The following is a 25,220-nucleotide window of genomic DNA, read 5'->3' as shown; positions in this document are numbered from 1 at the left end:
TCTCTCTCTCTCTGACAAATAAATAATCTTAAAAAAAAAAAAAAAAAGTTTAAAAGAAAAAAAATACCTCTATCCAAAATTAAGTTCTGTAATCAAACATCGTCATTCCGTGTTTTTTGTGTGTGACCTTACTAATACCAGTTTACCTCGGGGGCCCTTTTAACATAAGCAACATTCTACTTCTCTGTAGTTTGTCTTTTCCTTTATCTTTTCATACTAGAGATGCTTGGTTATTTGTAGTTGAAAAGGGAGAGAATATTCATTGCACAAACAAGTGGAATCTGTATTTCAAAGTTAGAAATACCAAATTTAGGCATTCACAAAAATCCTATTCTATTCACCTCCCTTTTTAGATATTGCCTGTTCACAAAGCATACATCATTGGCATGTAATGTAATTAAGATTTCCCTGCTAAAAGCAAATACATATCCATAAATTTTATTTATTGTTTTTAAAGATTTTATTTATTTGAGAGAGAGAACACGAGCCAGGGGGAAGGGGCAGAGGGCGAGAGAGAGAAGCAGACTCCCCGCTGAGCGGGAAGGCAGATGCTTAAACAACTGAGCCACCCAGGCACCCCAGATCCATAAACTTTAATATACCACTTATGCTTTGGGGTTCAGAATTGTTTAGATTTAAGAAAGGTAAGGCAGTGTATATACCATGTATTATGTGACATTCCTATAGCAGGGTCCAAGACAGCACCTTATAATCATATACATTAATATTCCTACAGTAAAGCATGAGTAGTCACCCTGAGAGGGGATAAATGAAGACTGTGAATAGCCTCTTCTCAGTTCAGGCCAGCTTTTCCTACCAAACGTGTTTTGACACCAACTTTATGAAATAATTTTGTTTATATTTATGATAAGAGCTTTTTGAATCTCGGGATTTCAGATAAGGGATTGTGGGCCTGTATTTATTATACTTCTTGGAATATGACAATAAAAAGGACAGTCTATTGTCTAATGGGGTATAGAAGCAAATAAAAAGATAACTGCCATAAAGTATGTTAATGGCTGTAATAGGGAAAAATACAAAGTGCTATGGTAGTATATAATAGGGATACCAGACCAGATTTGGGGAGTACAGGGGACTTAATGGGCAAGTTGATGTGGGAATTGGTTGTTTGGGGTTTCTATCCAGAGTGAACAGCAGATGTAAAGACTTGGAATAAACTCAGTGTGTGGAGGAAGTGAAAGTTATTCAGACTAGAAATGATCTCTGATCATGCTATTCTGGCAAGCCTCATGAGTGATTCTAGACTTTATCCTAAGGGCATTGATGAGCCATTGTAGAGTTTTTAATAGACATACCTTCTAGAAAGATCACTTGGACTACAGTGTGGAATGGATTGCAGGGGAATGACTAGAGATTGTTAAAATGATTTATAGCAGGAGATCATTGTGGCCAGTACTGGGGAACTGGCAGTGAGGAGGAGATAGAAGTGGACAGATTCTGATGCTTTCTATTAGCGGTAAAGTCTGTAGGATTTAGTGATTGGGTATTAAGGAGGGGGGAACACAGAAGAGATGTTAAGTGATGCCCAGGGTTCCAACTGAGTCGATAGCGGTGCCATGTACTGAGAGGGGAGAACACAGGAGGAAGAACATGGATAGGGGAGTAAAGTGATGAGTTAAGTTTGGGCAAATTGAGTTTGAGCCTGTTGGACACCCAAATAGTGATGTTCAGTGTTCGGTAGAACATTTAAGATACTGGAAATACTTTGGTATCATCTGAACGAAAATAGCTGGAACTTGAAGCCATTAGAGTGGGTTTGATCATCCAGGAAAAGCATACAGTGTGAGACAGTAGCCTGGTGTGGGAACTTTGAGGAGCAACCATTTTTCAAAGAGGAAGGAAAACTCAGAAATGAGACCAAGGAGAAGAGGTTGAAAGGAAGAGAGGAATCCAAGAAGGAAAGTAAGCAGTTACGGTTTAGAACTATTCCTTAGCTTTACCCCAGGAAAGGGGGCAGAAACCAAACTGGCATGAGTTGAGGAGTAGGAAAATAAGAAAACAGAGATGACACCAAGTTTAGGCATGATTTTCAAGTAGCTTAGCTGTTGGAGAAAATAGAGAGGCAGTGTATAAAATTCTTATTTCTCGCTGAGTTTTCATCATCCTCCCTTACCATGAGGATTGAAGTCCAGGCTAGTCCCCCAGACTCTCAGGCCATAGAAAGTATTCATTTTCTTTATGCCTGGTTTGACTGGAATGTCATGATCTTTGTTTGACCATTTTAAAACTTAAATCCAGTTATACCACGGAGATTTTCTGTTCTGGTTAAATCATTCTCTGAATGCTAATAAGTAAGAGTGGTTTTCTTTTTTTCTTTTTAAGATTTTATTTATTTATTTGAGAGAGAGAATGAGATAGAGCATGAGACGGGGGAGGGTCAGAGGGAGAAGCAGGCTCCCTGCTGAGCAGGGAGCCCAATGCGGGACTCGATCCCAGGACTCCAGGATCATGACCTGAGCCGAAGGCAGTCGCTTAACCAACTGAGCCACCCACGCGCCCCACGAGTGGTTTTCTGATTATAAAAATCATAGAAAAATATTTTCGATAACTGCTTTATTATGAAGCCCTTATCATCCTAATTCTTTTCTCTTTTGTAATTCTTCTCCCCCTCTTCCCACTGCTTTCTTCTTCATCGAAGGTGTGGCAGAGAAGACACAACTTCTGAAATTGAATGTACCTGCTACCTTTATGCTTGTGTCTTTAGATGAAGGTCCAGGTCCTCCAATCAAATACCAGTATGCTGAATTAGGCAAATTGTACTCAGTTGTGTCACAGCTGATCCGCTGTTGCAATGTCTCTTCAAGGATGCAGTCTTCAATCAATGGTAAAGTCAAATGTTCCATCCTTTACATTGGTTTTAAAATACTGCTGGCCATTCATAGTACCCAGTTAAAAGTAATTCTGAAGATGTTTAAATATAAAACCAAGAGTCTGACAATCTATAATATTTTGGGGTCTACACCTTTTTCACATGTTTAAAGGGGATCTTTTTTGTCTACTTGATCCCAAGGTTGATACTTTGTGAAGTAGTTTAAGAATTAACTTTTTATATAGGTAAATGCCAGTGTTGGCATTTAAAGTTCGCATTTTATCATCTTGGTCTATCTCATCATTGTAATGCCTAATACTACTTTCTTCATGGTACTTAGGAATATTGATTTAAAATGTTACTTTTCTAAAATACAAAATTCATAAGCTGTTTTCTGTGGTGAAAGCTGTATTATTTTATTGTGAAGAAGCCTATTAGTTTTTCATTGATGACAAATCTGTATTCTAGGTAATCCTCCTCTTCCCAATCCTTTTGGTGATCCTAATTTATCACAACCTATAATGCCAATTCAGCAGAATGTGGCAGACATTTTATTTGTGAGAACAAGTTATGTGAAGAAAATCATTGAGGACTGCAGTAACTCAGAGGAAACTGTCAAATTGCTTCGTTTTTGCTGCTGGGAGAATCCTCAGTTCTCATCTACTGTCCTCAGTGAACTTCTCTGGCAGGTTAAAGGACAATAAACATTCATATGTCTCTCTAATTTGATTTGTTACTCCTTTAAGTAAGTTATTCACCGTGTCTTTTCCTGTTTTTAGGTTGCATATTCCTACACTTATGAACTCCGACCCTATTTGGACCTGCTTTTGCAAATCTTACTGATTGAGGACTCCTGGCAGACTCACAGGTAGATCCTCGTTTTTACTTGCCCAACTTTTAAACTAACTGAAATTGCCAGTCAGCGCTTTTTTTTCTCTTTTTTCTTTTTACCTCTTGGAGATGCAATAATGGTTTTACCTTAAAAGCTTAAGAATTAATAAAAAGTTCCCCCTTCCCTCACTTGATTTCACTTTTTATTCTTGCCCGTGTTAAATACTTCTGGCTTTCAATTTTTTTTTTTTTTTTTTTTAATTAAGGACAGTTAGCATAGGCTTTTGGTAAATGTCTTAATTTCATTAATGATGTGCTAGGGTTATTTTAAGATTAGTTTCGTTTTAGAATGAGTCATATGAGGTCACATTTGGTTATCTAAAAATAGTCCTTAGGTAAGTAAGTACAGTCAGTTCCCGTTATTCATGGTAGCTATATTCTATAAAGTCGCTGTGAACACTGAATGAGGGAATGCAGAGCCATTGCTCCTAGGGGAAATACAGGGTTAGGTTCCTGCAACCCTCTGGTTACATTTTTGTCAACCAATCTATCATAACCTTTTTCTAAATGTGTGGTTATCTTTTCAAAGACCGCTTATTTACTGTACATTGCTGACTCTTTAACAGTGAACTCACAATAACTTGTGTCTGAATAAAGCTTATTTAATGCAGTATTTTCTCTGCAAAGCCTTTTGGGGCTTACAAATACTAGGTAGCACTTCACTACACATTTGGGGGCCATTTTAAACCATGAAATCAACAAAAAGCACAAAGTGTGGGAAGGGTTTCACTAAATAGCAAAAAGGACGCTCCTTTACAGTATAAGCTGAATCAAGGTAAAGTGTCGTTCTGTTCCACTTCAGCTGGGAACATACATGTTTGGTCCAAATTTTTTTTCCACTCAGCACATGACCACCAAAGCACCATGTATTTGCCATTACAAATAAAGTTTAGCAAGTAGGCAAAATCACAAATATGGAATCTGTGAATAATGAACATCAACTTTAGTTTTTCAGTATATGAGAATTTGAGTGCAATTTTTTTTTAAACTGAGGATATCCAGCATAACTATCCCTCAAGCTTCCTTCAGAATTCCTCCATCTTGTTTTTTGCCATAAAGTTTATTATCTTTAGTCCCAAGAATCTAGGTGATGATGAAGTATGGAATTAGTTGACAACTCTGCCAGATTTTAGAAGTTCCCTCCCCACATGAATGATAGTATAATACTTGATTTTCAGAAACAGTTCAAAATTTATATATATATATGTTATGTCTGTTAATACAGTAATTAAAGCAGCAACTTGAAAGCAAGTTCTGTAACGACAAAATGCTTAGAACTTACAATTTTGAGTCTTAGTGGAGATTGCAAATGTCATAATTCGTGAATTAATATTTCCATATTATCTCCAAAATTATCAGATTTAAGTTGTATTAATTACGTTGTAAAAACCAAAAATCAATTTTCATGAGACAAAAAGTTTAATAGTTCTCAAACTATAACCATATATTTTGAGCACTATCCAGTACCCTTCCCAATATGGTTATAGGATTTGAAACTTTTCTTAAAAGTTGTTTTTAGTTGTGCCTGGGTGGCTCAATTGGTTAAACGTCTGATTCTTGATTTTGGCTCAGGTCATGATCTCAGGGTTGTGAGATTGAGCCCTGCATCAGGCTGTGTGCTGGGCATGGAGCCTGCTCAAGATTCTCTCTCTTCCTCTCCCTTTGTCCTTCCTCTTTTCATTTAAAAAATATTGTAAGCACTTACAGCAGTAAACCAGTTGGTTACATCGTAGCTCTCTTGATTCATTATAGCAAGCGATAATGGTAAAGGCACATGTGCTGGATTAAATATGGACAGTTGACTTTTGTGTAATGAAATAGGTAAGGTATTGTTATTATGAATCACTGGCCCAAGCTTGAAAATAACTTTCTCATAGTGAGCTTTTGGTTCATTCGATAAGCAGTGTTTAAATATTTATGGAGTATCTACCATGTGCTTGGCACTACCAGGCATTGGAGAACAAGGCAGGCAAGGATGATACAGATAAAAATAGTATTTGAAAGCAGTTAAAACTAATGGGAAGAAAATGTGATGTGGCAGAAAGAATGGCTTAACACTTCATCATCACTTGACCAAACTGAAGGTAAAAACAATATACACTGAAGTGTTTCCGATTAAACAGCAAGAGGCCTGTATGATTGGTCTGAAATTAGTAAACCTTGCAGAATTGCTGGAGTCATGATTTCCAAACAAAAGATCTTATGAATGCATGCAACGCAAAAAACAAGCTTGCATTTTGGTTTGGAACATTCTATTAAATAAAATTTATGGTATATAAGGTTTTTGGTTTATTTTTAAATTATGGACTACACAGGTAATGTTTCTTTGTGGAGATAAAACTCACAAAATTCACCATTTTAATCACCTTAAAGAATACAGTTCAGTGGCTTTTCGTACATTCACAATGTACAACCATTACCACTCTAATTCCAGAACATTTTCATCACTCCAGAAGGAAACCCCATACCCAATTAAGTAGTCACTCCTTATTACCTCCCATCCCCCAGCAACCACTAATCTGCTTCTGTCTCTATGGATTTGCCTGACCATAGGCTAGGCAAAATGTCCAGAATTTGCCTGGGCACTTCTTCAGATACATGGAATCATACAAAATGTCCTTTTGTGTTAGACATTTGGGTTGTTTTCTACCTTTTGGCTATTGTGAATAATGCTGCTGTGAACATTCATGTACATGTCATTTGTTTTTAAACATCTGTTTTCAATTCTCTCGGATAAACCTCAGTAGAATTGCAGGCAGGTAAATTTTTTATTTTTTGTACTCAAATTGTAAAATGTTCATAATTTACCATTTTAGCCATTTTAAGTGTGCAGTTCAGTGGCATTAAGTATATTCTCATAATACTATGTTACCGTCACCACCATCCATTTCCAGAACTTCTTCATTATCCCAGACTGAAACTCTGTACCCATTAAACCATAACTTCCCATTCCCCTTTTCCCCCCACTCCTGGTAACTATGATTTTTTCTTTGATTTTGCCTGTTCTAAGTACCTCATATAGGTAGAATCGTACAATATTTGTCCTCTTTTATCTGGCTTATTTTACTTAATGCCTTTTAAGACTCATACATGTTGTAGATGCGCCTGGATGGCTCAGTTAAGTGTGCAATTCTTGATATCTGCTTAGGTCATGATCTCTCAAGGTCATGAGATCCAGCCCCATGTTGGGCTCCATGCTCAGCAGGGAGTCTGCTGGAGATTCTCTTTGCCCCCCACCCCTGCTCGCTTGCTCACTCTCTAAAATAATAAATCTTTAAAAAATAATAATAATAATACACATTGTAGCATGTGTCTCAATTTCATTCCTTTTTAAGGCTGAATAATATTCCACTGTGTGTATATACCACATTTTGTTTACTGGCAGGTGATGCTTTTAACACAAAGGAAACAGGCACAGTTTGCCCCTACAGTCCTTTTTTTAAATTGCTTATTGGGGAGAACAAGAAATCACTGATTATATATTATTCTGTTAGGCTTGGCAAGAACTGAAAGGAAATCATCCATCATTGGCCCATCAGCTAAATTGTAGTAATGGTGAAAATTGCTTTGCCGTATTATAGCTCATTATTAGAATTCAAGTTCGTTTTGTACTTCCAAATTATATCACCGCTTCATAGTCACGGGTTACTTACTTTCCGAAATGCAGTTTTATAAAAGGAACTGACTTGAAGCAAACTCTTAGGTACAGCAGTCATAAACTTAGTTGTTAGTTGACTTTGTCTGTGTTACTCTTGGTGTCCTAAAATCACTTCTGGTAATGTCTTTGAATTACATACATAGCAAAATCATTTTGGATTGGTAACAAGTTGGTAAGAGCACAGACTGCTAAGCGGCTGTATGACCTTGGGCAAGCTGTTTAACCTCTCTGTACCCCTCTTCTTATCTGTTCAGAGGCTCGATAACAGTACCTCCTGTCCAGCATTAGATGACATGACATCAAAGATCTTTATTGAGTGGCACATAGTAGGCACTCAGTAAATGTTGGCTGCTATTTGATTTTACAAGTTTTAATTTTATATTTGGCTCTTTTTCAGAATTCATAACGCACTTAAAGGAATCCCAGATGACCGAGATGGGCTGTTTGACACAATCCAGCGCTCTAAGAATCACTATCAAAAAAGAGCATATCAGTGTATAAAATGTATGGTAGCTCTTTTTAGCAATTGTCCTGTTGCTTACCAGATTCTGCAGGTGAGGGTTTTTTCTTAAAATTTTGTACAAGTCTGAATCAGAATTAGGGATTCCATTTTAAAGAAAAGAATAATGAGAATTTGGAGTTATTATTTTAAGTTAACTTTAAGAAGTATTCCAAAACCTTTTCCATACATGGTTTTCTTTTCTTTTGAAGGGCAACGGAGATCTTAAAAGAAAGTGGACCTGGGCAGTGGAATGGCTTGGAGATGAACTTGAAAGACGACCATACACTGGCAACCCTCAATACACTTACAACAACTGGTCTCCTCCAGTGCAGAGCAATGAAACATCAAATGGTTATTTCTTGGAGAGATCACATAGTGCTAGGATGACGCTTGCAAAAGCTTGTGAACTCTGTCCAGAGGAGGTAAAAAAAAAAAAAAAGAAGAAAGCAATTTGTTACTTTATAGGCCAGTGTTTATGTATTAATGATAATGTCAAAGAAATTTTGTTTAGGTTTTATTTGCTTTAGTGTTTACTATATGTAATCTTAAGTTAATGAGGAAGCCTTCTTTTAGAGAAATTTCTGAAACTGCCTGAAATGTATCTTTCTGAAGAGAACCCAAATCAGGTTTTTTCATCTGTTTCAATTTATCTTCTGTAGAAGGAAACTTGTGAGTCAGTTTTGTAGGTTTTTAAAATTTTATTTCAAATACAAAAAACTTAAACATGAATTTGCCTACATAATTCTTTATTTTTAAATATTTAAAATTAGGAGCCAGATGACCAAGATGCCCCAGATGAGCATGAGTCACCTCCACCTGAAGATGCCCCATTATACCCCCATTCACCTGGATCTCAGTATCAACAGGTAAATAGGGGTTGGTTTGTGTTTTTATCCCCTAGAACCAATTTTTATGCTTTATTTAGAGGATGGCTGAATTTTTTGTTGTGACTGCAAAGTAATAAAGGGATTATCAAGACTACCTTTAGAGCATGAACAAAAGAGGAATAGCTGGGGCAGGGTCACAATGCGATGTGTTTGAACTTCCCCCTATGGTGTTTTCCTGGTCAAATAGGTGCCTGTCATTTGTACTCAGAACTTAGTAAAACTGTGGCAGTTGTGGTCAACATAAAGTGATAGTATTTAGTACAAAGGATTAGGACATTTCCTGTTAGGCTGAGTCTGCAAATGGATTCCAAAGACTTGAAGATGTGGCAATGAAGGAAACTGTTCTAGGTTACATAGCCTAACTAAGACTTCAGTGACACTTAAGATTGTTGACAAATATCAAGGATTTGATTGCCGTAAAATTTCCTGTAAGATCAGTAAATTAAAAAAATTTAGATAACCTTTCTAAAACCCAGAGGTGACTAATTCAGATCTTTTGAGGCAGTGATGCTCAAACTTGAATAAGCATTAAAATCCCCTTGTGTGGACGCCTAGGTGGCTCAGTTGGTCCTGGGATCGAGTCCCACATTGGGCTCCCTGCTCAGCGGGGAGCCTGCTTCTCCCCTTGCTCGTGCTTTCTCTCAAATAAATAAATAAAATCTTTAAAAAAAAAAAAAATCCCCTGATGGGCTTGTTCCAATACAGATTGCAAGTTTCTGATTCATTTAGGTCTGGGGTGGAACCAGAAAATCTGCATTTCTTTCCCAGGTAGTTGATGCTACTGCTAGTCTGGAAGCCATACTTTCAGAACCATTGTTTAAGACATTCTTTCTTACATTTCAGGATGGAGGGGTGCCTGGGTGGCTCAGCTGGTTAAGGGTCCAACTCTTGATCTCAGCTCAGGTCTTGATCTTAGGATTGTGAGTTCAAGCCCAAGTTGGGCTCCAGATTGGGCGTGGAATCTACTTTAAAAGGCAGGGGGGTGGAAATAGAAGCATACTCAATAATTAGAAAATGCATATTCCACATATTTATTTTCATAGGACAAATTATAGAAAGACCTAAAATCTTCTTGACTGGTGGGAATATACAGGAAAATGAGGGTTCATGGGTTTAAAGGGTTAAGAAATGAAATTCACAAGGAAGAAACTTAACTTTCCTTGGCCCTGAGAAAGCTCATATATTAATCATGCCTGGCTCGTCCATGTTTCTTTAATATTGTATTGTTTTCATTAACACCATTCTGTGTTCAGGGTTGTTGCTAATGCAGATCTCATATGACCACAATCAGTCAGATTTGTCATTCTCATATAGAAGCTTCCAGGTGCTTGGAAGAGTCAGAATAAATGTGTTCTAACTCACAAATCACATTGTGTTTTTGACAATAAACAATAACAGGATGTAATCCCTTATTTGTTGGACTTAGGTCTAAATAATTTGGGGCACTAAAAATCACTTCAGGTAAAGATTTATAGAGATCTACACTGCTTTTGTTTGGGGTTTCGGGGTTTGCATTTAAGCTAGCTTTTTTTTTTTTTTTAAGATTTTATTTATTTGTCAGCGTGAGAGCATAAGCAGGGGGAACAGTAGAGGGGAGAGGGAGAAGCAGACTCCCCACTGAGCAGGGAGCCCAATGTGGGACTGGATCCCAGGACCCTGAGATCATGACCTGAGCTGAAGGCAGACGCTTAACCAACTGAGCCACCCAGGTGTCCCTAGCTTTCCTCTTTGAAACGAATTTTTTTTTTTCTTTTTCACCATTAGCCTAAGGATATTTATTCTTTGTAAGTTCGGGAATAAAAGAAATGTTTATGTGTCCACAGATTTCAGCCCATGATTTCTTCACTATATGAAAAGTTTTAACATCGATCTCTTCTCCCCTCCCAGAATAACCATGTGCATGGACAGCCATATACAGGCCCAGCAGCACATCACATGAACAACCCTCAGAGAACTGGCCAACGAGCACAAGAAAATTATGAAGGCAGTGAAGAAGTATCCCCACCTCAGACGAAGGATCAGTGAAATGCACATAATTAACTGGTTCCATCAAGACTGTGCACCCAGGCCTTACAGTCCAACCTTTTTCTGTGTCTGGCTAATAATTTAAAACTAGAAAAACTATTCCTAATCAACATGGAGTGGAGAGTTTATTCACTGTCTTATCTGCAGAAATTTGCTGTCAATATATAACCCGCCTGCAGTGGAAAGTGTATAGTGTTTTGTAATAAATGGCCTGATGCTAATGTGTAAATGGCAAAGGTGTATATAGTATATTAATGTTTGACTGTTAATTCTTAAGCAAGAAACTTTTCTTGAGGAGACTCACAGATCTACAAAAACTACAAAAGTTAATTTTCTTGTTCTACCCACTGCACTCTGCAACCAGTGTTGCCTGCCTCATGGCAGTTGGATCTACTCCTTTACAAAAACAAAAAAAATAAACCAACAGCAACAAAACAGAGCCCATCCATGTCAACCACACCAATAGTTTCATGTTAATTCTTTGCCACTGGAGTCAGTTTTACTATGAGCAATGATGTAAGGCTGGTAACCTTTAAATTATTTGGTTGATGTGGACAATTGGTGATGTAACATTGTTTCTAGATCTTTTTCATTGCCTTTTTAATTCTGATATTAGGTTAATCACTTTGAAGCTATAGTTATGCTGTAACATTTAGCATGGCTTCACACCAGGTTAGTGTAGCCAATGAGGAAAAAAATTACCATAATGACAGCAGTTGTCCCGGTGTGACAGCTGATTTGCTCAGAGCTTTTCCTTCTTACACCTAGAATATAAATATAAAACAAGGGGAGAAATGTGATATGATAAACAGGCGGTTTTCAGTTACACACATGTTGTTTATGTCTAATGTTTGACAGTTTGATCTCTGGGTGGGATAAAGAAATTTAAGTATCAGTAATGGGAATTTTTAAAGATTTAAAACAAATATGCAAAAATTTGCTATGCCAGGATGCTTGGAGCATAATAGAAGACTGTATTTGGTGTGCTTGTTTTGTTTCTTTGGTAGAGCTTATTAGGTGAATCTTCTAAAACTTTCCTTCTGCTGGACCCCAGTGAAGTGGAAGTCACCAGAATCCCACAATACTTGGAGCGCCACTGCACCAAGATATCTAGCTGAGTTTCTGCTCAGGCACAGTTTTACTTGAAAGCAAGAATTGTCCTAGCTCCTTTTCCATTATTCCAAAACTTTGAATGTTCGAAGCAGGGTCTTGATTAAAAAGGAAACTACTGGTTAGTTAATCTAATTGAGGTATCATAATTTCAGCATAAACATTTAATTAAAGATAAGGAACTCATCAGTTAATACTGTATTTAAAAGAGAATTGGTAACTTGAATGTGTGTAATTTTTGGAACCTGTCTAAAAACCAAATACCCCTGCAGATACAGTCCACCCTATTCTATTTAAATATTTTGCTGTTTTATTTTATAGAAATTATTTTGCTGAATTCACAAATAGAATTTGATTTATGAAGAACTTTTTGTCCTGTGGTGTGTTTTTGGTTTTGTTTTTGGGTTGGTTTTTGGTTTTTTGGTTTTTTGGTTTTTTCTTTTTTTTTTTTTTTTTTTTTGTCCTTTTTTTTTGTCCTTTTTTTTTTGAGGACTGCATAATAAAATTCTGTGCATAGCGTGCTTAGGCATGACACTGAATTCAGGAGTTCAGTCACATCGAGTTTTTGTGCACAGAAAGATTTGACCTTTGGCCCTTGACTAAAGATTTAGAGAAAACAGGATGTTGACACTGTAAAAGTTTCCTAACATAATCAATCTTGTACTTTTTGTATGTTTTTTATATACATGTATATTTAATGAGCACAAGCTTGGTTGTATTTTTTACAATTTAGTTAAATAGGAAAATGTTTTGTCAAAGGCTATAGTTGGAACTGAACAAAGCAGAAACAAAATTGAGAATTGCTTTATTTTGTGATTAAAAGGGGCAGGTATTTAAGATAAAGCTTTGGGTATCTTATTTGCAGTACTCTATAGTCCCATCTGTGCTTCTAGGTTTTCTGTAATATTAGGAAATTTTGACACCAGACAGATCCTGTTTTTACCTTTAGTATATTACATCTGAGTTTAAGTTTGAGCAAAAGTCCTAAACACGTCGCAATTCGAGTTGGTAGTTTTAATTTGAAAGTTCCTCAATTCCAGGCCTCTTTAGCAATGAGCAAAATAGGTTGACTTTATTTGGACAATTTTGCTATCTTTAAATACACCTTCTCACCAGATGAGGAGAGGCGGTTTTTGTATTTCCCGCTCCTTAACAAAGTATGTGATGTACTTAATTTAAAAACTTTAATGACTTCCTAGACACGAAAAACTTGACCTTTGAAAAGGCTGTGAATTTTTCTCCTTGGAGGGCGATCCCATCTTGGTTGCTTTGAATTGACAATTCCCCTTGTGCCAGGTGAGGGCTTGTGAATCCTTTTCCCTCCATTTGTGGAAGAGCTTCTGTGTTGTCCCCAGGATCAAGGGAAAGTGAACAGGGAGATTTATTTTTGTTTGTGTGAATTGTTTTCTCTATTTAACTTCTTAAGCAAGCATTAACATATAAGCGGAAATTTTAAGGCGCATGTTATTGTAAGAGCAACGTGGTGGTGTTGAGGTTTTTTTCTGAACATCAATGGCACATTTTAAACTTCTAAGTCTTCAAGGTGCCTATCTTTAATTCTCCCTCAACTGATTTCTTGAGCCATATATATAATTCGTACTTTAAATGTTTGTTTCAGAATCACTAGTCTTCCTTTCAAAGAAGTACCCCCCAGGATTCTAAATGGCATGATAACTTCATAGAAGACCATAGAATCTGTTAACATAAAGACTAAAGCTATTTTCATTGTTAATCTGTGAACAAGGGCTTTGCCCTGTTGGATCGAAGTATTTCCGTGCACAACTTCGTAAAAACCGTATCGCTGCTGTTTCTAAGCCCTCCACCAACCAAATTTTCATGCTCAGCATTGTAGAGGCAGAAATAACATAACTTCCCAACCTTGTGTCTTTTAGCTGTTATATACAAATTTAGAATTATTAAAATGTTTTATTTTTTTTCATGATTAACTTAGTGAATGATAACTTATTTAATCCTAATAGTGGTTAAAAAGAAGAGGAGCCTTTTTTACTGAAATTACGTTTGTAAATGAAAGCAATAGTCTGTGAATTTTCTGATGACTACTCCAACAAAATGGTTCCTTTTACTTTTTCTTGGTATTTTTCCAGCTTCTGTTCTCCCATGAACTCTTACTTTGCTGAATTTTGTGGTTAATTTGGTGGCTCTATCCTGCCTTATTTAGAATTCTAACTAACTGGATAAGAAAATTGCCTTTTCCTTGTAAGAAGTGCCCAACTTTGTCTGTCTCTAGCTGGAAGGTACTACATACTGCAGAGAAAGGAAAACCACCTCCTTCCCGCCCCACCCCACCCCACCCCACCCCGTTTTTTGTGTTACTAAGGAAAAAAAAAAGTAGTACTGGTTTTATAGTGGTGCTCAACTAAAATTGGTCCTGCACCTACATGAGTGTTTAGTGTTTGAAAATAAGGTTTTGGGTGTGATACATCACTACAAAAAGTGCTAAATGTATTAAGAACTTGCTGCCGACTGTATTTTTAACAATTATTTTACATTTGCAGAAATGTAGCACTTTTCCTCCAAATTCATAGGTGTAAGAAAAAGGGGAAAGGTGCACCATGTTTTAAACTTGCAAATGAGTGATTTTTTTTTTTTTGAAATCCAGATTCCCCAAAGGAAATTCAGCACCCAGATCACACACTTCTCAGCCTTTTACAAGCCAACAGACTGAAGATTGTCCACAGTTCCTAAGATTTAGCACATATACAAAAATAAAACTTTATAAATTAACTTTCGGCTTTCCCTTTTATTTATTAAAATAAGATATCTAAACGGAGGTAAATTAGAGGTGTAATAGATTTAATGGGATCTTAAAAAGGGAAGTGTTTACAAATAGAGGAATTTGGCCAACTCCTTTGTATCTCCAAGTATATTCACATCTAAGCAGTTCAAAAATTGAGTTGTGATCTAATTGCTGACTTAACAGTTCAGTCTAAAATGGAGATTTGGCAAACACTCTGGTGTTTCAAGTTTCATTTAAATATCAGAAGTGCAGCAGGTCACGTTTTAAGGGGAGTCCTAAAAGTGACAATTCAGTTAATTCTCCAGCAGATTGCATCTGCTCTGCTTTTTAGTATCTGAAAAGCAATTCTTTGTTGCAGTGTTCCAAAGAAATAGGATTACCACAGAAGCCTGTTGGTGTGTCCTTTAAGTTGGGGTACTGCTAAAGATCTAGCTCAGATTTTCTCCATTTCTGAAAAATAGAATCAAAAGACTGATACTTAACCACTGTTCTGCATTTTGGAAAACTGCACTTGGATTAAACCATTTGAACTTTATTCTTAGCTACATGAATACACCTAATTGAATGAAAATGTACATAGCCACCGATATTTTGAACTGACAACTTACAGGTCGGTAAAAAATTAACAACAGTTAAATTTTTACTATCTATATACCTAAACATTTAAAGTTGGGGGTTACATAAAAGGTTTTCATAAATCATTTTCTTTAGGGATAAAAGTCTCAAAGGGAATTTCTTCAACCACAAACTTGTGTCCATAAATTTCAGACCCATATAAAAATCACTTGATTTGAAAGGCAAGTCCATTTAAACTATAAGACTCCAGAGTATAGTGGGAATGCTTTTAACTGTCTTCTGAAAATGAGAGGTCATCTCGTTGTGCTCCATCAACATTTTAAATATACCACATTTCATCCAAAGATGCCATCTTACTACATGGTGCCCCAGTAAGCAAAATTACAGACTAAAATTTCAGGGATTGTATCAAAATGTGGGGAATCCCATTTCGTAGTAACCCATGGCGAATACCTCCTTTTTTTAATATCTGGAAATAGAAGTTTTTCATTGTGTTGGGCTTTTCTCGTGTGGCTTATTTTTCCATTAACCTAGCGGTATAGAGAAACCCTGTTTTTATGTGTAATTAGCAATAAAGCTGGCCAATTTACAAGTTGTTTATGAAGAAAACGTCTGATGGAACTGAACCTTTGAGGAGTCCTCAAACTATTACAGGAGTGCCCTGTATAAGCGGTTCTCTTGAGATGGTTCTGCGTCCGAGCTCCAGTTTTCTTTCCACGCACACTACAGTTAAGACGCCGAGCAGACTCCGCACCAGTATTCTGCTGCTGCCCAGGCCTCACTGCATGTCTGTCAAAGCACTCCCTGGGTGAGAGCAAGTGTAACAATTGGTTTCCTTCCCCTTCTCACTATTCGTCCCCAAAGGTACCCTGGTGGGGGTCACCTGCAAGATAGCAAGAGTCGTATTCATTTTCTGTTTTCAACTGTATAGATGTTAAAATACTCAAAATGAATGCTTTGGATGCTGTGAGAGTTTCCAGGAGTCCTTTGGAGGGATTCCCTCGCGTGAAGATTTGGAAATGTATTAAGAGTGTTGCTATACATCACCCTCCAGATCAGTCAAATTCTCATGTAATTCCCCACTCAACTAAAACACGGGGTACACCTTTGGAATTCAAAAGTAAAGATAACTTGGGGGTCTTAAGTCTGGTGTCTTAGAGTGAAGGAAGCGTTGCATCACAAAGGTTCAGAATCCCCTTGCCTTCGGACCCAACTGCTGCTTCCACCGCGGCTGTTGGCAGGAGGAAGCACTTAACGTGCAGGGCACCAAGCAAACAGGTCGACAGTTAGGGCTCAGTGTGTGTTGAGGAAAAGCCCTTGGTAATCCATTTTCCTAAGGCCTCTAGATGTTCAGGATGTGTCCCCGACCTAGTTCTTGATATAAATTAGTGTGTTCTGTTGGGTGAATCGGCAGAGTTTTTTCAAGCTGTGTGTTTAAAAACAAATCTAGATGGTGACTGCTCAAATTTGGTGAGTACCTTCCCTTACTGAAAATATTCATCAGTAGGACTATTAATTAGTTCTTTCAGCCATCTACTTTCAGAGTGTCTTAAGCATTTAGGATAAATTTTTTCACTACAAAACAGGTCTTACACAGATTCCCCAAAGGCTAACATCTTCCTTTAGGAAGTCTGTCTTCCTTTAGGAAGTCTGACTTAAAGACTTAAGACCATGAATGTGCTAAAGACTTACAAGCTAAAGCTACCAAGTCAGTTTTTGTGGGTTTTTTTTTTTAAGATTTGAGAAAGAGCACGAGCAGTGGGGAGGGGCAGAGGGAGAAGCAGACTCCCCCCTGAGCAGGGAGCCCGGCGCAGGACTCAATCCCAGGACCCCCCTGATCATGACCTGAGCTGAAGGCAGACGCTTAACCGACTGAGCCACCCAGGCGCCTCCCTGAGTCAGTGTTAAATACCAAGTTTTCACTGTCTCTCATGACAGATTTTGACTTAAAAAAATACGGGGGCACCTGGGTGGCTCAGTCGTTAGGCGTCTGCCTTCGGCTCGGGTCATGATCCCGGGGTCCTGGGATCGAGCCCCACATCGAGCTCCCTGCTCTGCAGGAAGCCTGCTTCTCCCTTTCCCACTCCCCCTGCTTGTGTTCCCTCTCTCGCTGTGACTTTCTCTGTCAAATAAATACATAAAATCTTTAAAAAAAGAAGAAAAAATACATACCAAGCTCTTTCTTAGGTTGCAGTTAGCCTTCTCTTTTGCCCCAAGGTTGGGCTTTTTAATTAAAAAGCAAAATCTAAAAATTTAGATTTGCAATAAAATATGAACAGACTTGCCTTTCTAATATAGCCACCAAAGCATGGTTTAGCAGTTGTTGCTAGTAATGCAAGTGCTAGATAAATTGGATGTTGAGTTATTGTTTGGCACATATTGACACAGCATTAAACACTTGAAATAGCCTTCTTACACTAAGGTTAGCAGATATTCCGTTTGGACAGGGAAAAGAATCCAATATACTGTTTTGGAAGGAGTGCAGGCTGGAGAAGAATGTAGTATTGAAAACACCTTACCACCCGTGATAACCTAGAAATGGCTACAGGATGTCCCTCCACTCACTGTGTTCTTGTCTCTAGAAAAGCACAGTGCCAAGTAACCAAGAGTAACAATTTTGAGTGCTCTTGAGCAGTAATAATTTATCAGTTTCAATTTACATTTAAGCTTTTAATTGCTGTTCTGCTATGAAGTTGATAGGCAATAATCATTACAAAAATCAATCTGGGGCGCCTGGGTGGCTCAGTCGTTAAGCGTCTGCCTTCAGCTCAGGTCATGATCCCAGGGTCCGGGGATCTAGTCCCACATCGGGCTCCCTGCTCAGCAGGAAGCCTGCTTCTCGCTCTCCCACTCCCCCTGCTTGTGTTCCTGCTCTCGCTATCTCTCTCTCTGTCAAATAAATAAAATCTTTAAAACAAAACAAAACACAAAAATCAATCCGAGGCTGAGAAGAAGAGTAATAATTTATGTCCTAGGGAAGCTGGTTTAACTCTAAGAATGTTTATATTGCCTTTTTTTTTTTTTAAGTCAAGAATGAACTGGAAATATAAGGCTAGGACCAAAAGGAGACATAACTAAATAATGTCATGCCTGAATCTCCTAGTTGGAGTTTGGTGTTAGGTTGGTTTAAAAGCAGTTGTTAAAACTTGGCCTTCTAAATTTGACTAACGAGGGGCGCCTGGGTGGCTCAGTCGGTTAAGCACCTGCCTTCAGCCCAGGTCATGATCCCAGGACCCTGGGATCGAGCCCTAGATTGGGTTTCCTGCTCGGGGAAGCCTGCTCCCCCTGCTTGTGCTTGCTCACGCTCTCTTTCTGTCAAATAAATAAAATCTTTAAAAAAATAATAAATTTGACTAGTGAGTCAGGAAAAGAAAAGTCAAGTAAGGATGGGTTTTTTGTGTTCTGAATTTGTTCACCAACGTATGTATTAAATCTGAAATGCAGTGTTACATTTTGGGTCTAAATTAAGAGAGGAAATACAGCTGCCTAAAACACTATATTGTCCCATATTTTATTTTTTTAAGATTTCATTTATTTATCTGACAGAGACACAGCGAGAGAGGGAACACAAGCTGGGGGAGTGGGAGAGGGAGAAGCAGGCTTCCTGCTGAGCAGGGAGCCCGATGCGGGGCTCGATCCCAGGACCCTGGGATCATGACCTGAGCTGAAGGCAGACGCTTAACGACTGAGCCACCCAGGTGCCCCCATTGTCCCATATTTTAAATGATGCCAGACATCAACCTGCAACAGGTCTTCGCTGTGTGTCTCGTCTCGTGTGTACTCCCACTGAGGAACAGCTTTTGTTATGAATTTGATGTGGGGTTGCAATTTTGAAAACAAACATGCCTTTTACTTTTTCTTAGCGCTGATGTGAGAGTGAGTACACTGAAAAATTATACACCGGTAGCTCAGATGAGGGTCTCCTGTAGGCACCACTTGGAATGAGAAGAAAAACAATGCTAACACAGTCTTACTTTGTGTATGGTTCTTAACTTTGATCTCAACTAGGAATGTTTTCCCTCATTAAAAAAATAAAAAGCTGTTTATTCATATTAAAGCCCACCACAGTCATTCTGATTAAAGACGTGCCTCCTTATGAAGCTTTCTGAAAGGGTCTGAATTTAAACTGCCCATGGCCAGCCTCAGGGTGGGAATCATTCTCATGTGCATTTCCCTCTGCTCTTTGTTAAGATGAGTTTCCATCAGACATGACTTGAGCTGTAACGATCACTCGGGAATAATACTTAATGCTGCAGCCATGTTACAGGTGCTGAAGAAAGTGACCCTAAAGAAAGGAGGGGAGGGTGGGTATCGGAACCAAAGCACGAATTCTATGTGTGAAGTGCACTTCTCACTCAAACTCACATTCTTTTTTTTATTTTTAAGATTTTATTTACTTATTTGGGAGAGAGCACACAAGTACAAGCGGGATGAGGGGCAGGGGCAGAGGGAGAGGGAGAAGCAGGCCTCCCGCGGATCAGGGAGCCCGATGCGGGGCTCCATCCCAGGACCCTGGGATCATGACCTGAGCCGAAGGCAGACGCTTAACAACTGAGCCCCCCAGGCGCCCCTCAAACTCACATTCTTCGGATAATGCCTTAAACTGTGGTCTGTTCCAGTTGCTCTCGATTTGAGTATGGTGCTTTGGGTCCCAACCTGGTCTCTGGAAAGCTCTGGACTCTGGACGCCAAGTGCATAGCCATTCATCTTGTGTAAACTCATTTGTATCCAGTCCAGAGAAATGCTAGTGTCAGGCATGTCCTCCCTGGGCTTTTTCAGATGTGCTTGTGTCTTTTCTGATAAAAAAGCCAGCTTTCTTGACAGACAGTCGGTGCCAATTTCATGTTTAAAGAAAGGTAACAAAATCTCTCTGCTTAGAATTAAAATGGAGGGGACGTCTGGGTGGCTCAGTGGGTTAAGCGTCTGCCTTCGGCTCAGGTCATGATCACAGGGTCCTGGGATCCCTGCTCAGCGGGGAGCCTGCTTCTCCCTCTGTCCACCCCCCCCTGCCACCCCCCTTGCGTGCACTCGCGCGTGTGCTCACTCGCTCTCTCAAATAAATAAATCTTTAAAACAAACAATAATATTAAATAAGAAGCAAGAACAAAGTAAGGGACAAAGTGTGCAGACTGGGTCAGCAGTCCCAAGGAGTGACTGTGTGTATGTACATGTAAGGACTCATGGTGGGTGGGCTTCAGCTCGTTCCCTTCAAAACACGGAAAGGATCACCCTGAGTGCACGCAAGAGAAGAAAATTCAAGCTAAAACGAGGACAATCAGAAGAAAATCTGGTGTACGACCTATAACATCCAATGCTACTGTGAAAAAGATACTATTGTCAAGTTGAATTGCCCCAGAGCTGGCAGAATTAAAGCTCCAGATTGTCTGAGAAGGAAATGCATTTATATTGAAATGCTGTTCACAGACTGTGTGGTAATCTAAACTAGGAAAGTTTCAAACTTTGGCTTTAAAACAGCACGAGGATCATAGTCTATATGTTGTCAAATGAGTTTTGACCCACTTTTCACATATAGAGACTTTAAAAAAAGACTTTTTGTTGTTCTTGGGATAGTGATGATGTCTGGTAGACTGAAAGGGTTGAATCCCCACATGGACAGATACACTGCTAGTTTTTTGGTTTTTAAGTGAGTTAACGTGGTTTTTGGCTTTGTATGGGCTGAATCATAAATACACAGAATCATAAATATACAGAGAATAACTTCTACGAGGTGGTGGTGTTCTAAACTGGTCCAAGGGCTGATGCTGAACTGGCTGAATGAGGAACATCTGGGGAGCTTTTTTATTTATTTTTATTTTTATTTTTTTATTTAGTCATGAGAGACAGAGAAAGAGAGAGAGAGGCAGAGGGAGAAGCAGGCTCCCAAGGAGCAGCGATCCCGATGTGGGACTCGATCCCAGGACCCTGGGATCATGACCTGAGCCGAAGGCAGACGCTTAACCTGGGGAGCTTTTTTAAAAACCCAATGTCCAGGGGCGCCTGGGTGGCTCAGTTGTTGAGCGTCTGCCTTCGGCTCAGGTCATGATCCCGGGGTCCTGGGATCGAGCCCCACATCGGGCTCCCTGCTCGGTGGGGAGCCTGCTTCTCTCTCTCCCTTGGCTCCCGCCCCACTTGTGTTCTCTCTTGCTCTGCTCTCTCTCTCACTCTCAAATAAATGAATAAATAATCTTTAAAACAATTCTAAAAAAAAAAACAACAAAAACGCAACAATTTCTGCATCCCACTCCTGGAAACTGAGCATAGATGTGGTGTGTCCAGGAATCTGTAGCATTTTTTTAGGTTCCACATGCAACATGCAGCAGAGTTTGAAAACCATTTCCATAGGGCACTGTTGTTCTTTAAAAAAGAGGGGGGGGGGGGGGGGGGGGGGTTTGCCAAACTATAAAACTACAGACGAGTCAACAAATAGAACACCCACGCACCTCTTGGCCGGAACTGGCAAGTCTGCTTCGAGTATTATTTTCGTCAACAGAGATGAGGCTGGATAACCAGGTTCCCGTCGCTGTTCGGTGGGTATCCTTGAGGCGCAGTGCATAACAGAGTCCACGCCTGCTGCCGGATGGCCAGCTCAGGAGGCCACAGCGACCCGAGGCTGGCAGTTCCACGGGGAGAACTGCAAGTCGTATTTCTCCAGAGAAGGACCAGGAGGATCTTAAAGAATTCTAAGGAAAAAGAAAATAAATAAATAAATAAACAAACTGGTGAATTCGGGAACACTGAGCATTGCTCATTGTGTGAGCAGAATGACCAGAGTGTAGCATTTCCTGGCTAAGGTGTCAGGGTCCAAAGGAAGGGATGGTGTTTCTCCGGAAGGGACGATGGGGGTCTGGGTTAGAAATGGCTTTCTGCACAGACGTGGGGGTCGGACACGACTGCCTTCGACCATTTGTGAAACAAGATTCCTAGTCATCTGGTTGGTCTCCCCTGTGATTAGGGTCCCAAGAGCAAGAGGAGGCTGGCTTCTGTCAAATTTTCCTTGCCGAAAAGGGAAGTACTGAGCCCCGGCTCTGCAACTAGGGAGCGCTGCTTCTGCCCAAGACGAGTCCTCTAGCTTTTGGTCTGCAGTCCCAGCAGCCCAGCTCTGCAATATTCCCCGAACAAATAATGACAAATGAAATAGCACTTTGAGCCATCTGTTTGAGTTGGTGCATTTTGCCTCTGCTGTTTATAAACCTGCTTCAGTAAGAAGCAAAAACAAAGCCCTGAATTTAGCAAAATAGCATGGTTGGCTGAACAGCCAATTTCCAACTCAGAAAGAAACACAATTTATTTTTATCCAGGATGTTTTGGGACCGTGTGATTTACTTTAGAGCAACAAATGCATTCGAAGGAAAGCAAAGAAACTGGGGGTGGGGGTGGGGGTCACAACTTCGGGGTCGTGTTTTTACGTCTCAATGTGGCTTTGTGGCTGAAATTAGCAGGAAGAATCTTCTGGAACCTCTGCCTAAGTAGTTCACCCAGTGGTTCTCGGTGGTGCTTGGGAGAGGACTTTCATGGATGACCAATGGCGGTCAGCTCGGTGCGGTGTTTGCTTTGGAAAATTCCAGTGGGGATTTTTCCCTTTTGGTTTGCTCGGTGCTCTCACGAGATAGCATTATATGGATCGCGAAAAGACGGCTCTAATCCTCATCACCCCGTGAGGAAGCTACAATGGCCTCGTCCCGGGGAGAAAGCTCCGCTCCGAGAGCTTTAGCAGGCTTTCCCGGGGTTTCTCAGCAGGGAGAGGGAACCACAAAAACGTGTTTTCTTTGTCTTCACTGGGGGCCGAACGAGGCGGGCAAACGCAAGGGCGCAGTTCAGAGGCACTGGGCGGCGGGTCCACTGCCATCAGCCACCGGGGAGCCAGGGAAGGTGTCCCGCGCGCCCCGGGCACGAACCTACACGGTTTTCTGTCCCGGAACAGATCATCGGCACGTCACAGCTGCGCGGGGGCTGTTTTGTAATCGGGCAGCTGCCACGCCCCCGGGGGAGAGGACATTAAAGACCTTTTTTGTCCACAAACCGGTTCCTCTCTCTGGCGCAGAAAACCGAGGCTGAGCTTTCGGTTTGCAGCGGGGGGGCGGGGGTGGGGGGGTCCGACAGAGGTCAACAGAAAAAACGGCTTGCAAGGATTTAAAGTTATTCATAGAATAAACTCTTAGCATGTGTTGCATTTTTCCCCCCCAATAGGTGATCTTTTTTTTTTCTTCTGCTTTCTTAATTTACTACCAAAGCACAAAATCTAATGAAATGGCCCTAAATAAGCGAAGTGCAGCTTCTGGGGCTTTTGGGGCCTCTACTCAATGTCAAGGGCAGCAATGCTGCCGCTTCCACCGAAGGCCCCACTTTCAGGAGTTTTCCGGTGTTTATTATTATTATTATTATTTTACTTAGTATTATTTTTTAAGTAGGCTCCACTCCCAAGGTGGGGCTTGAACTCACCACCCCCCCCCCCCCGACCAAGAGTCACATGCTCTACCACCTGAGCCAGTCAGGTGCCCCCCCAACTCTGGGGCTTTTTTAAATCATTTTTTTAACAATGAAAACCCAACTGAAAATTCCGGCCTGGCAGACAATTCTGTTTAGTCCTCATCTGGCAAAGCACGCTCTTGCCTGAAAAGGCAGGCATAAGGAAATGAATATGGAAGCGTGTCCTCGGTCATGTGATTTCTCCAAGTTTGCTGTACCGGGTGTCTGTTCCTCCTCCGCTGGCTCATTAAAAACAGTCCCCAGCTTTGACGTCTTGCTAACCCCATCACACTCCACTGGCCCTGTTGGGAAGTCCCTCCACGCGAGGAGCCACACACAGCAGGAACTAAATTAGTTCACAATGCTCCCTCCGCGAATCGAACCCGCGCAGTTGGACTCCAGGGCGCAACCACCACACCTTAGCATCAATCAGATCAAATTCTTTTTTAAGTCTTTTTAAAAAAGATTTTATTTATTTGAGAACGTGCACACGCAGGGGTAGAGGGAGAAGCAGACTCCCCACCCCCACCGAGCAGGAAGCCCAACATGGGGGTACTCAATCCCAGGACTCTGGGATCATGACCTGAGCCCAACACAGATGCTTCACCAACTGGGCCACCCAGGCGCCCCTGGATCAAATTCTTTGTCATAGTTGTGGTCTGCTAGAGCTGACCTGAATGATTTAGTAAAAATAGAGGTCTCAACCGCACAATAATTTGACTTACGATCTCTGTATGTAAAATCTGCCTGATAACACAGAAGCACTTATTTTTGTAATTTTTTTAAAGCCTTCATAAATAGCGATTCCAGTAGGTTCACTCTGGGCTTCCTTAAGGACCTCGTAGGAAGCCGGTACTCCCCGTGGACAGCAGCTGTTTTGAGCACGGGCTGTTAACTCCACCCTAGAAAGCACCTGCGTTCTGACTGAAATGTACAGTTTGCAATGTACTAAGGACAAGCAGAAGTCTTCACAGGTTCCTTTCCTGTACGGGATCAAAACAAGTCCGATGGATCAAATGGGGAGAAATGAGGCCTCCTGCTGGTAGTAAATGGTTTTGTGCCCTTCTCTTTACCTATACCCTCAGCCTGTCAATGAATTTTAGGGTAAGGAATTAGAAAGCTGCCTCTAGGTAACTAGTTCTCAACTATGCCAGATATTAACATTTTAGTAACTGGAAAGCAGCACCAGTCTCTTATTAGCATAAATCTCCTTGACTGCCCACGCATTCTACCCTGGAAGAAAATACATTTTCCCCCATGAGACTCAAAGCTATTTTCATTGGGAATAAAAATAAATGCAACCCACAAGCATCATTTTTCCCCCAAAACTGGCTCTTGTGGGGGAAGATAAAGGTTACTCACCACTGAGAGATTTCTAAAAGCTACAAGAGGTTCTGATTTGAACAGTGTGATTTCTAATTAGCTAATGACCCCACGAATGCCTGATTAAGAAAACCTACATGGACTGGTGTAGGTCAAAGGGTACAAATCTTCAGTTTTAAGAAGAATAAGGTCGG

The 25,220-nt window shown here is 40.2% G+C and overlaps 1 protein-coding gene across 2 annotated transcripts in view; it reads left to right on the top strand.

Moving 5' to 3' along the window:
- USP9X (ubiquitin specific peptidase 9 X-linked) overlaps positions 1 to 14,648 on the top strand; it is a 100,453-nt gene extending 85,805 nt beyond the window's left edge. The window contains exons 38-44 of one of the 2 annotated variants that reach the window (XM_021682030.2): positions 2,660 to 2,845; positions 3,299 to 3,519; positions 3,610 to 3,698; positions 7,777 to 7,933; positions 8,091 to 8,303; positions 8,652 to 8,747; positions 10,656 to 14,648. In XM_021682030.2, the coding sequence (XP_021537705.1) occupies positions 2,660 to 2,845; positions 3,299 to 3,519; positions 3,610 to 3,698; positions 7,777 to 7,933; positions 8,091 to 8,303; positions 8,652 to 8,747; positions 10,656 to 10,793 (1,100 nt within the window). In that variant the 3' untranslated portion in view covers positions 10,794 to 14,648. Of the gene's footprint in view, positions 1 to 2,659; positions 2,846 to 3,298; positions 3,520 to 3,609; positions 3,699 to 7,776; positions 7,934 to 8,090; positions 8,328 to 8,651; positions 8,748 to 10,655 lie in introns of both variants that reach the window. The other variant, XM_044911799.1, reaches the window with a different exon arrangement.
- The last annotated feature ends 10,572 nt before the right edge of the window (positions 14,649 to 25,220 follow it).

The sequence above is a fragment of the Neomonachus schauinslandi genome, chromosome X, assembly GCF_002201575.2.
Source record: "Neomonachus schauinslandi chromosome X, ASM220157v2, whole genome shotgun sequence".
Lineage (NCBI taxonomy): Eukaryota > Metazoa > Chordata > Mammalia > Carnivora > Phocidae > Neomonachus > Neomonachus schauinslandi.
Note: the sequence above shows the minus strand (reverse complement) of the source record. Positions and strands in the feature narration are given on the sequence as shown.